This window comes from Cupressus sempervirens, chromosome 10 (assembly GCF_028749045.1).
Source record: "Cupressus sempervirens isolate cs-2001-9-10 chromosome 10, ASM2874904v1, whole genome shotgun sequence".
NCBI lineage: Eukaryota > Viridiplantae > Streptophyta > Pinopsida > Cupressales > Cupressaceae > Cupressus > Cupressus sempervirens.
Window position 1 is genome coordinate 261,667,386 of NC_143127.1, and position 12,222 is coordinate 261,679,607.

The 12,222-nt window shown below is 37.4% G+C and overlaps 1 protein-coding gene across 4 annotated transcripts in view; it reads right to left on the bottom strand.

Annotated features, from left to right (window-relative positions):
• Positions 1-561: 561 nt before the first annotated feature.
• LOC149533635 (oxysterol-binding protein-related protein 1C-like) overlaps positions 562-12,222 on the bottom strand; it is a 268,757-nt gene continuing 257,096 nt past the window's right edge. For 2 of the 4 annotated variants that reach the window (XM_089807698.1, XM_089807697.1), the window contains exons 8-10: positions 2,248-2,478; positions 2,039-2,152; positions 562-1,084 (exon numbers count right to left, since the gene is read on the bottom strand). In XM_089807698.1, the coding sequence (XP_089663824.1) occupies positions 917-1,084; positions 2,039-2,152; positions 2,248-2,478 (513 nt within the window). In that variant the 3' untranslated portion in view covers positions 562-916. The remainder of the gene's footprint in view (positions 1,085-2,038; positions 2,153-2,247; positions 2,479-12,222) is intronic. The other 2 variants (XM_089807700.1, XM_089807699.1) reach the window with 1 other exon arrangement.

The following is a 12,222-nucleotide window of genomic DNA, read 5'->3' on the forward strand; positions in this document are numbered from 1 at the left end:
CTAACATGTTCTAGGGAGTTCCAATGGTTTGTCGATCTAAAAATGATGGGGGCAATACTGATGTTTAATGTTTTCAATTCAATCATATGATTGAACATGTTCCTCATAAGGTAGCTTAAATTTGTAAATCGTGTTTGATGAACCTTACTCCCAAATTTCATACCAACTTGTGTTTGAAACGCGGATTTCAACCCTTGTGCAATGAGAATCTCTTATTTATTTGAGAGTAAAAGCTCCATCCATTTTATTAATCAAAAGATATTCATGGAAATATGTCATCTTTCCTGTACTCTTATAACTGAACTGACTGTTCTTTGTATTTATTCAAGCTGCTGTGCTGCAAACCAAATGCATGAGAATAAACATTCATGAAAAACTTCCTCATCTTTTTAGGCAATTATATTCAACATAACACATGAATCAAACTCTTGTGTTCTAAAATTCAACATAGAAAGTATCCATATCAAGCCACCATTAAGTATCAAGGTTGGATACAAATTGTGGATGAATAGACTGAAATGAATAAAATCTTCTCTGAAATTTTAAGTGGGCAAGTGGGCAAGCATTGAATTTGACCAGTCAATTATTTGAAACTGGGTTCAAATGTAACCACGAATTTACATTGTTTCCAAAGAAAGTGAATTTGGAGCTTTGAATCTTCGGAGTTTGAACCCAACCCCAAGATCAAAAGCACACATCACCGGATCCCATCGCACAAATGGTGTTTTTATGTCTTATTATAATAAAATAAATAGAATTAAAAAGTTATTATTATTTGTAATCATTGACAGATGAAGAACCAAGTCCGAGATACTGAAAAATGTGCAAATGTTTGATTCTTTGTAATGATAGGGATGCTTCAATATTACAAATTGATCATTTTGACTATAAATGTCACAAGAAAAAACTGGTAAAACTAATCTTGGGACATATCAAGGACATTCAATCCAAATATGTCAGGACAGCCTTTCCAACAAGCATTTTCTCGAGCTTCCCAATACCCTCCCGAATACTGGTAAGTATCTCGTTCATTCTCCCTTTTGAACCAACGTGGGTGCCATCCTTTCTCTTGTAGTCTGTATGCCTAGAAATAAGTAATAACAAAAATTTAGAACAGCATCAAATAAGTAGGGATATTTTAAATTCGTTTCTTTCATGCTTAACTCTCTCTCTACCTGCAGCAATTTCAGGGTACAAGTCAAGAGGAAGTAACGAATTCATTGTTAACAGAATTAATGTTCAGATAACTCTGTGGAAAGAATAAATTTACAATTCATATACCAATAGTATATCCAGTACAAATCAAAAGTGAAAATATGTAAAATTGGGATATTTAATCAGTTGACTTATTTAGAACTCTTGGAAGTGCCAGGCTTGATGCAGAGGAAAAATCAACTGAACGCATCAATACCATTTATTTCTCTGAAGAAATTATTTGTGGTCCTATTATCAAACAAATATGACACAAGTAGGAAAGTTTATAGCGCAGAAAATGAAAAAATGGTACAAAAGGTACTTTCTAAAACAATTTATTTATTGAGATCCTCACATTAAATTATCAGCACAAAAACATCGCATAAGACATCACATTAGAATAATGCCACAAAAAGTAGAAATTCATCAAAGATTTAATACAGTTGTATCTATGAATATTCCATTTCCATTCTTTCTGGAACAGATTAAAGTGATCCAATTGAGATATTGCTCTTGCATATATAAGTTATTGCAGTTAACAATCAGAATGCTAAATTAGAAAACATCATCTACCCTATAATTTGGCTGGAAATTAGATGAAACATGCAATACATTCTACATGATGTTGGTAAGTTGCAAATGTTGTGTGGGCTGCTAAAAATGTTTATTATCTGTGGTATTTGATTATACTTGTTTTAAGTTGAGATTGTTTGTCGTTTCTAGGTGTTGATTTAAAAAGAAAAAAATATAGGAATGAAGAACATAGTACACAGAATGATGCATCAAACACAAATACTTCATCCTTTTGTGGGCCAAGACTAGGTCCAGTGTCGAATATTGTCACCTGTCTCTGTTTCTGTTCGAGTCGTAACTTTTCAGCATTTGCAATTTCATATTCTCCACATTCAAGGTGGCGTTGATCGGGCCTCAATCTGGAGTCAGTGGGAGGCAACTTCTCCTGAGCACAATGTCTCGTATTAGAATTCATTAATCTATTGTTCATAAGGAACCTAGTTCAAAAAATCTTTTGATAAACAAATAAATGCAAGTAACCTGATGTCCAGGTCTGAGTTCATTCAATGTTATGGCAAATGAGGTTAAATTATATCTTGTTGGAAATTCAGGAGGTGGATTTTTCCTCCACAATAAAACAGCTTCTGACATGGGATCATAACTCCTTGATTTTTCTGCAATGTCTCCCATTACAAAATGCATGCTTTCGTCCCACCTTCCTATCAAAGTTGCAAGTTTGTTCCCACTTTGATCATGGACATAACCTTGTACCTGAACACGGACTTCCCCAAATCAATGTCTATTATAAACATGAAAGATCGAAGCACATTATTTTTAGTCTTAGTAAAACATTTCATAGGAAAGACTGGACTACATTCACATTTGAAAGAATCTAAAATCCTCTATATTCTAAAATTTGATTCTCTTCCAATAATAAGACAAACTAGATAACATTATTTGTTAGTGCCTCTTATCTATAATACCCTTTCTTCAGTTTTCCTGGATTTAACAATTTGTTTGTCATTAATAAATTTTTCAAGTTCCAACTGTTTAATGGTTGACTAATTCAAGCTTCCATCATGTATTTGACACTTCTTTTGTACATATGTGTTTACACTGCGATCATTTGCTCCTTAGCAAGATTATAAATAGCACAAAACTATACATTGCAGCTCTTCAATATACCCACGGGGATTTTACATCAATCAGGCAAGACTGTAATATTCAATTTAAATTTATTTTCTTGCTGAACAGCATCATACCATCTTTTGCTCCAGAGCAAGAATAAATAGCACAAAACCATGAATTGCAGCTCTCCAATATAGCCACGGGGATTTTACATCAATCAGGCAAGACCGTAATATCCAGTTTAAATTTATTTTCTTGCTGAACAGCATCATACCATTTATTTTTGCTCCCACTTTAGGGGACCAATGGAAAATCAGGTTTCTATTGTCAGGTCTATTCCCTTTTGCAAATATTTCTTACCTCCCCACCCACACCCCCAATAGCTTTTGTTGGGAAAATGATGTATTCTACACCTTGCAAATAATGCATGTAAATGTAATATTTTATTTTATTATGTCAATTTTGCACCTGGGAGCATCTATTTGGACGTACAACAGTGTAGAGATTTCCATGGAATATGCTTGGGACCACTCAGTGAGTCATATTATAACATTGTCATATTATCTGATGTAATTTTTTAATATTGCAGAAATAATTAAATAAAGTACCCAATATTGAATGTGATTGGTTGATAGCACATAGTTTATGGCATACCACTTAGTGCTTTTGTGGGTGCTTGTTTTTATATAAGAAACTACAAGGGTGGTTGTTGAAGTTAGCCAAGCATAGTTTGCAGACTTTCCAAATATTCTCCAAGTTGTCAAATAGTCTACTATTATTGTTGGGCGAGTTTTCTCAAGTTTAACTCTCGCGATTTAATAGACACAAAAAACCACGCGCAAAAGTGTCGAGGAAAGTAGAATGCAAATTAAAAATGTGTTTTTCACATGTCATTTTTGCTATGAAACCATGCATTTTATCTTTCAAGATTTCAACTTTTAATTTAATGAATTTTGTAGCTGAAGTTTACAAAATGAAAAAAGTTCCTTTAGGAAATTAAATTTTTAGTACTTCCCAAGTTACCGAATTTTTGTCAACTATTTCCCAAGTTTTTGCTGAGTTGAAAATTTTGAGCTTGTTGAGTACTCTCCATGTCTTAGTATGTGAACTATGTAGCTAAGTTAGCATTAGTGTAGGTTAGAAGCATGGTATGAGATGTGAGGGTTCATGCTTATTTTGTAATCTTCCCGTCATAAAATAAATAATTAATCAAACCTTTGTTTATGGGCCGATTGATTTAGTATATCTCAGACCCATTCTGATTTAATTGTTTTCGTAGGTGTGGCCGTCGGCTATATTTGTAAATCCTCGGGAAGTTCTTTTAAAGGGTATTTAAGCACAGCATGTAGGTAGTAGTTGGTATGTAATTTTGATTATTCTTATTTGCACTACGAATTCTAGTTGGGATTCTCTGTTGTTTGCCATTTCGGAAGTGAAAGATCTTCCCTACTTGGCTATTCCAGTTTTAGTGAGATTCAAGCCTCACCCTATTCCATCTTGGTATTACTTGCTTGGGTCTAGCAAATCCGCACACTATCTTTGTTTTCAATTATTAATATTGTTCCTTGAAGCTCCATCAATTCTATTGGCAACTATCTTATTCTAGCAATTTACATTTGTTCATTAGCGTAGGAGGAATTGCTAATTCATCACCTGCAGTCTCCACCTTACTGTCACCCACATCCTGAACTGTACGGACCACGTTGTCTCCACTGTACAGTCATATAGCCTACCAAAATCATACATCACTGCCCACACACTGTACAGACATTTGCTTCCCACTGAGACTGTATGACCTCTACAATTGTTCCATAATTCGAAATGTACGGGAATGGAAACATTACTAACATGGGCAATTGAGGCTGCATAGCACGGACAACACCCTAAGACCGTGTAGCATCGATAACTCCACCCTGAGGCAATGTAGCATAGACAACTCCACCCTGAGGCCGTATAGCACGGACAACTGAGGTCGTGTAGCACAAGCAACTGAGGTTGTGTAGCATGGACAACTCCACCTTGAAGTCGTGTAGCACGAACAACTCCACCATGAGGACATGTAACACAGACAATTGCCTTTGCGCCAAGATCACCATCAAGTCGAGTTCACCTTCAGAACATTACAATGGTGTGTAGCACGAGCAATGAGGTCGTGTAGCATGGACAACTCCACCCTGAGCTCATGTAGCACAAACAACTCTACCATAATGACATGTAACACAAAGAATTGCCTTCAAGCCGAAATCACCTTCAAGCCAAGTTCACCTTCGAAACATTACAATGGAATCAGAGCTAAAGATCTTGCCAGCCTGTGGATAGTAAATGAAATTTTATAGTCGGAAGAGAAGGAGGTCCTACACAGTTGCTAAAATGGCTGATCAAGAACCCACTCCTACGGAAGTCATGGCAGTATTGAGGGATCATTCGAGGAATCAGACACAAATCAATGACACTCAGTGACATGTGAAAGAAACTTTCTAGAAATCGGTAGACAATAAGATATATGGGTAACAAAATGGTCACAATTCCAACTCAGTTTTGGAAAAGGCTAATCCTCACCCGGCATGCTCTCGACCTTCCGTGCCGACTTTTCCTGCGTGGACGGAATTACCACACAAAGAAAGGCAACCAACCTTTGAAGAAATTCAAGAACAATTGAAAGAAGACTGGAAGAATGCAAACTTGGAAGAGGATATATCCAACAAATACTATGCAGAATTGAGAATGTGATATTCCAGAGGCGGAAACTAACGATATTTTAACAACAATCTCAAAAGAAAGTTGACTGAAGTAAATCTATCACCATTTGACAGATCTAAATCCATATCTCCCTAAGCATGGGTAATGAAGGTCGATACTTACTTCCAGCTTAATCTAATTCCAGAAGAAGAAGCAATTAAATCTCCAGCACTCTACTTGGAGGGAGTGGCACATGAATGGTGGCATCATGGCACTATCACGTTGGGGCATAACCAAGTAAATACTTATGCTGAATTCACTGAAAGATTGATAGATCGGTTTGATGGTAAAGATTCAGAGCTTAATTTCAAAGAGTTGACACAATTGAGACAAGTTGGATCGGTCAACCTGTACATCACAAAATTTTAGAAACTCTTTTTTTTCGTTATAGACATTTCTGAAAGGAGACAAATAGTGCTCTTCATGGATGGTTTGACAGAACTATTGAGGGGTTGGATAAAAGGTTTCAATCCTGCCACCTTTTCGAAGGCTATAAAAAAGGTGCGAAGTATGGCATCACCATCTACATCATCCTCTCGAGGTTACTCCCACTCCAAACCACCAGTATTTCCAAGGGACAAAGATAACAAACCTTTGTCGAAGAAACCTTCGTTCAACGAAGCTACCAAACAAGAGCTCTAAAGGAATAAATTATGTTTCAATTGCAAGGGATCATGGGAACCTAGGCATAGATGCCTCGGTAAAGGAAAAATACACTACATTGAAGTCATATTTGATGATGAGGACGATCAGGAGAATTTACCCACAAAAGATGATCACTCGCACAAGGACTCCAAAATGGTTAATTTGAACCGTACGAAGAGGATCATTGCATTGGTACGTCATCGGAGAAGCATTGCCCTAGCTAGGAGCCTGAGATGTATGGTATTTCGTGTAGGGGGAACCCTTCAAGGATAGAGGGTCATTGTGATGCTCGATAGCGAAGCCAATCTAAACTTCATAAACTCCTCTTTGGTGAAAAGAAGGGATCTACCTATTGAGATGCATGCAAGATTCCAAGTCAAGGTCACCGAAGGAACACTTTTTCCTTGTAAACACCTTGTTCCCCAACTAAGTATCGCCATGGCTAACCATACTATGACAAAGGATTTCTTTATAGTGGACCTAGAGGATATGGAGGTTATTTTGGGCATTTAATGAATGGAGACACTTGATAAAAACACACAAATTTTCAAGCAGATGGACTTCACTTTTGTTGTCGATGGGAAGAAGGTTGTTTTTCGTGGGATGGCCAATGAGGGACTAAAAGAAGTTTTGGCACAATGGATGGAGGTCATTTTTCGACATGATGAAATTGCATGGGTTGCACATTGTTTCGTTTCGAGAGGACCAATAAAAGGACAGCAGACACCCCATCGAGATGATGATCTTCAAAATATCTTGAGTAGCCATGATAAAGTTTTTATAGACATTCCTCTTGGCATACCCTCCCATCCCAGGTTCAAGCATATCATTGAGTTGGAAGCTAGTGCCAAACCATTTATCACCATGCCATACTGCCACCCCAAAAAACTCAAAGATGAGATCAAGAAGACGATTCAAGAGCTGCTCGAGAAAGGACATATCCATCCCAACTCTAGCCCTCTTGCATCATCAATAGTATTGGTAAAAAAGGATGGGATGATGTGCATGTGTGTGGACTATCGTGCCCTGAATAAGAAGACAATAAAAAATAGATATCCTATACCTAGGATTGATGTATTATTGGATGAGCTGCATGGTGCAATTTATTTTTCTAAAATAGATCTTTGTTCTAGATACCATCAAATCTACATGTGGGAAGATGTGGAGAAGATGGTTTTTCGTTGTCACTATGAGCATTATGAGTTCCTAGTCATGCCGTTCGGATTAACGAATGCACCAACTACTTTTCAATCTTGCATAAATTTCATCTTCAACAAATAGTTGCGTAAGTACTTGCTGATTTTTTTTTATGATATCCTTATTTACAGCAAAACTTGAGAACACCTGAGACATTTGGATGAAGTCCTAGGGATCATGAAGGCTCAATCTTTGTTCACCAAGCAATCCAAGTGTGCATTCAATATAGCAAAAATATTGTACCTAGGGCACATTGTCAATAAATATGGAGTGCGGGTCCACCAGGAGAAGATTCAAGCTATCTTGAATTGGCCCCCACCAAAATCGCTCTCTAAGTTGCAAAAGTTCTTGAGACTGTGCAATTATTATCAAAGTTTTTAAATAGTTTCTCTCAACTCAGCGCACTATTGACAAATCTGACTAAGAAAGCTTCTTTCTAGTGGAATGAAAAAGCACAACACACTTTTTATAAGTTAAAAGAAGCAATGAGCACTTGCCCGGTTTTCGCCTTACCTGATATCACTCAAACATTCATTCTAGAGTGTGACGCATCCAAAGAAGGCATTAGTGCGATATTAATGCAAGATAGACACCCTATAGCTTATGAAAGTCGGAAGCTTACACAAGCGGAGCGTTTATATTCCATTTATGACAAAGACATGTTGGCCATCGTGCATGCACTAACCAAATTCCGACAGTATCTGGTAGGTGCCAAGTTTGTCGTTTGTGTCGATCACAATAGTTTGAGATATTTTCTGGAGCAATCGGATCTAAATGAGAGGCAACAAAAATGGATAAGTAAAATTTAGGATTTTGATTTCGACATTGAATATGTGAAGGGAAAGAACAATGTGGTTGTAGATGTCCTACCAAGAAAACCTATCATCTATTTACGGTATCAGATCTCAACTGACTAGAAAGCACATTTATTGATGGAATATTCCAAAAACACATTTGCACGTAAGCCAATGGATAGCGACACTCAGGATGAACAATACAAGGTAGTGGGTGATGTCATTTACCATAAGGATTGGATATACTTAGTGTCTGAATCCAAACTAAAGTAGAGAATTTTGAAAGAGGCACATGTTGCAGCCTTGGTCAAACACCCAGATTTTTTCAAAACCTATAGACAACTCAAGGAGAGGTTTTCATGGAAGGGACTTAAAGGAGATGTATTGCAATACATATGAGAATGTGCAATTTGTCAGCAAAACAAATCCGAACACACTTTACTTGTCACATTACTACAATCCTCACCTATACCAAAACAGAAGTAGGAAAGCATCTCTATGGACTTCATTACCTGGTTTCCTAAGCTAAACGGGAAGAATTGTGTGTTTTTGGTGGTTGACAAACTTACAAATTATGCACACTTCTTCACCATCTCCTTAGATTTCTAGGCCGCATAGGTAGCTGACTTATTTTTCAAAGAAGTATTTCATCTGCACAGTTTCCCCGAAACATTGTTAGTGACAGGGACAGTCAGTTTCTCAGTATTTTCTGGACATAATTGTTTTGGTTCATAGAAACAGAATTGTCGCCAAGTACTAGCTACCACCCTCAGACATACAGACAGACAAAGCATGTGAACAAGTGGCTAGAAGGCTACCTCTAGAACTACATTTCGGCACACAACAACGGGCATGGGTCAAATGGATGCATCTTGAGGAACACTGTTACAATACCACTTATCACATGTCCATTAGGATGGCACCCTTCAAAACTATACAAGTATTAACCCTTTTCATTTGTCGAGATGGCACTATGTGACAACTACATAACAGGGGTAAGGGACTGGCTTCAGGAAGGGCAAGACATCCTAAGATTCTTGAAGAACTTACAAAGGGCGTGGAATCAACAAAAGATCTATATTGACAGACACTGGATCGAGAGAAGCTTCAAAGTGGGAGACTTGGTCTATCTCAGACTCCATCCGTACATGCAATCCTCATTGAAGGCAAGAGGGAAAGAAAAAATGAAGCCACGTTTTTATGGTCCTTATCGTGTAGCTCACCACATTGATGAAGATGCCTATGAATTGGAACTTCTAGAAGGAAGTTGCATCCATAATGCCTTTCATGTCTCCTACTTGAAGAAAGTTGTGGGACAAAACATCACAATAACCACGGATCTTCCACTACTCAATGAAGAAGGGAAGCTCATGTTAGAACCGACCAAGATCATTGACGTACGGGAGAAGACTCTACAGAACCGCACCCTGAGAGAATACTTGGTACGCTGGAAACAATTGCCGTTGGATGACACAACTTGGGAAGGTTAACACATTTTGCAGCATCCGACATTGCATTTGCTTGAGGACAAGTAAATTTTGGGAAAGGAGGACTGTAATGTTCCCATCATAAAATAAATAATTAATCAAACCATTGTTTATGGGCTAATTGATTTAGTATATCTTAGACCCATTTTTATTTAATCTTTTCCGTAGGTGTCGCTGTTGGCTATATTGTACACCCTTGGGAAGTTCCTCCGAAGAGTATTTAAGCACAAAATATAGGTAGTAGTTGGTATGCAATTTTAATTATTCTTCTTTGTATTGCAGATTCCAATTAGGATTCTCTGTTGTTAGCCATTTCCGAAGTGAAAGATCTTCCCTACTTGGCTATTCTGGTTTCGGTGGGATTCAACCCTCACCCTGTTCTGTCTTGGTATTACTTGTTCGGGTCTAGAAAATCCACGCACTATCTTTGTTATTAATTATTTATATTGTTCAGTGAAGCTCCATCAATTCTATTGGTACCTATCTTGTTCTAGCAATTTACATTTGTTCATTGGCATAGGAGGAATTGGCAATTTACCACCCACAGTATCCACTATACCATCACCCACAACATGAACTGTATGAACCCCCTTGTCTCCATCATATAGTCGTATGGCCTACCCAAACCATACATCATTGCCCACACACCGTATGGACAAATCTGCTTCCCACTTAGACCGTACCGCCTCCACAATTGTTTCATCATTCAAAATGTAGGGGAACAAAAACATTACTAGCAGAGGCGACTGAGGCCGTGACCATGGACAAATCCACCCTAAGACCGTGTAGCATGGACAACTCCACCCTAAGACTGTGTAGCACGGGCAATTGAGGTCGTGTAGCACTCCACCCTAAGGTCGTGTAATAACCCCTGCCAGTTATGGCTTTAACAAGCATCAACTTCCTTTGTAAATTAGAGATTTGGCATTTTATCAAACACTTGACAAGCAACATTAATTACTCTAAGTGTAAATTTCCACACTTAGATAATATCAAAAAGTCAAGCAATTTTCTTGAATAATTCTAATGACCAATTTGCAAGGTAGCATTTGCAAATTATTTACTACACCACCCAACAATGAGATACTGCATTTCTGATCACAAACAATCTCTGAATTTATTTGCAAATATTTAACAATGTCAATTATAATTCTTTGTCCAACACAACTAATACTTGCAAATTAGATTGATTTATGTAAATTAGTGCCTGATAGTAAATACAAATAAACTCAAATGGCATATGAGGAACCTGTTTCAACTGAAATGTATTATCAAATGGCTCAGCCACAATGCACAGCTTCAGAACAAAGATTTTATGGCAATTCAGATTAAGAAATAATGCCGTTGTAAAATACAGTTTGAACAACCTGAATAGCAGAGGTAGACCCTATCAATTGGCAAATATAAATGGCACTCCAAATAGGGCCCACGAACATTTACTTCTCCACGTTAATTCACTCACCCAGTCACAGAAAATACAGCAGGAATGATGCTCAACTCTCAGACTCCCAATACCAAATTCCTTAGCAACACTTTGCTTCTCAGCTACAGGAAATACAATACGAGAAGCCACCATGAAAATCCCAGAATTCACAAGAAACCAATCTCCTCTATACTTCAGCAATGAAGAAAAACCTCAGGTCAATCCCTAGACATAGTAAGTACAGTATGGAAAACACTTGCAATAATTCCCAGATATGCAATTCACAATACCACAAGTGTAGATTGCCAAGCATTTCTCAGACAACCCTTTTAATTCAATAAGGGCAACAAATTCAAAAACCTTAGAAAAAGCAACAAAGGCAACAAAAGCAAATAAATATCCAAGCGTGCTTTTTCCAATGAAATGAGCTTGTATTTACAACCTCTAGATTCCCTTTTGTTGCTAAAATGCAACTTCACTCAAGAAGCTTCGCCACACAACATTAATTAGAAGCTTCCACTAGATTCTCTCACTTGACTTGGCTTAACTAATTAATAAATGACACTTTCCAATGATAACTCAACTCTCAAGTGAAATTATAAAGTTCAATTATAACTTTATAATAAGCCACCTAATAATTAACAATAATTTGGCCACTAAAAATATAACTCCCAAAATACTCATCATTCAAATATGTCGTCTCAAATAGGAGCCATAGCTATTATTTCTCCATGTGACCAAATGCACTTTTCAAAAATAGAAAGGGTTCATCTCAATCAACACCAACTTACCACAAATAGTAAGTACATAAAACTAAGCCCAAATGAAGTCCGATATGAGCCAAATGAAGACCACCCTATAGCTTAATGAGATGTGGAGAAGATAAGACCCTCCTGAGCCAAGCCACTGCCATAGAAGACCCTCTATTCACAATAATTAGCCTACAAGGATCACAATAATAGGCCAACTGTTGAAACTCTGATGTCGACAAAATTGGGGACATTACAAGTCGTTTAGTACGAACAACTCCACCCTGAGGCCATATAACACGAACAATTACCTTTAGGCCGAGATCGCCTTCAGGTCGAGTTGACCTTTAGAA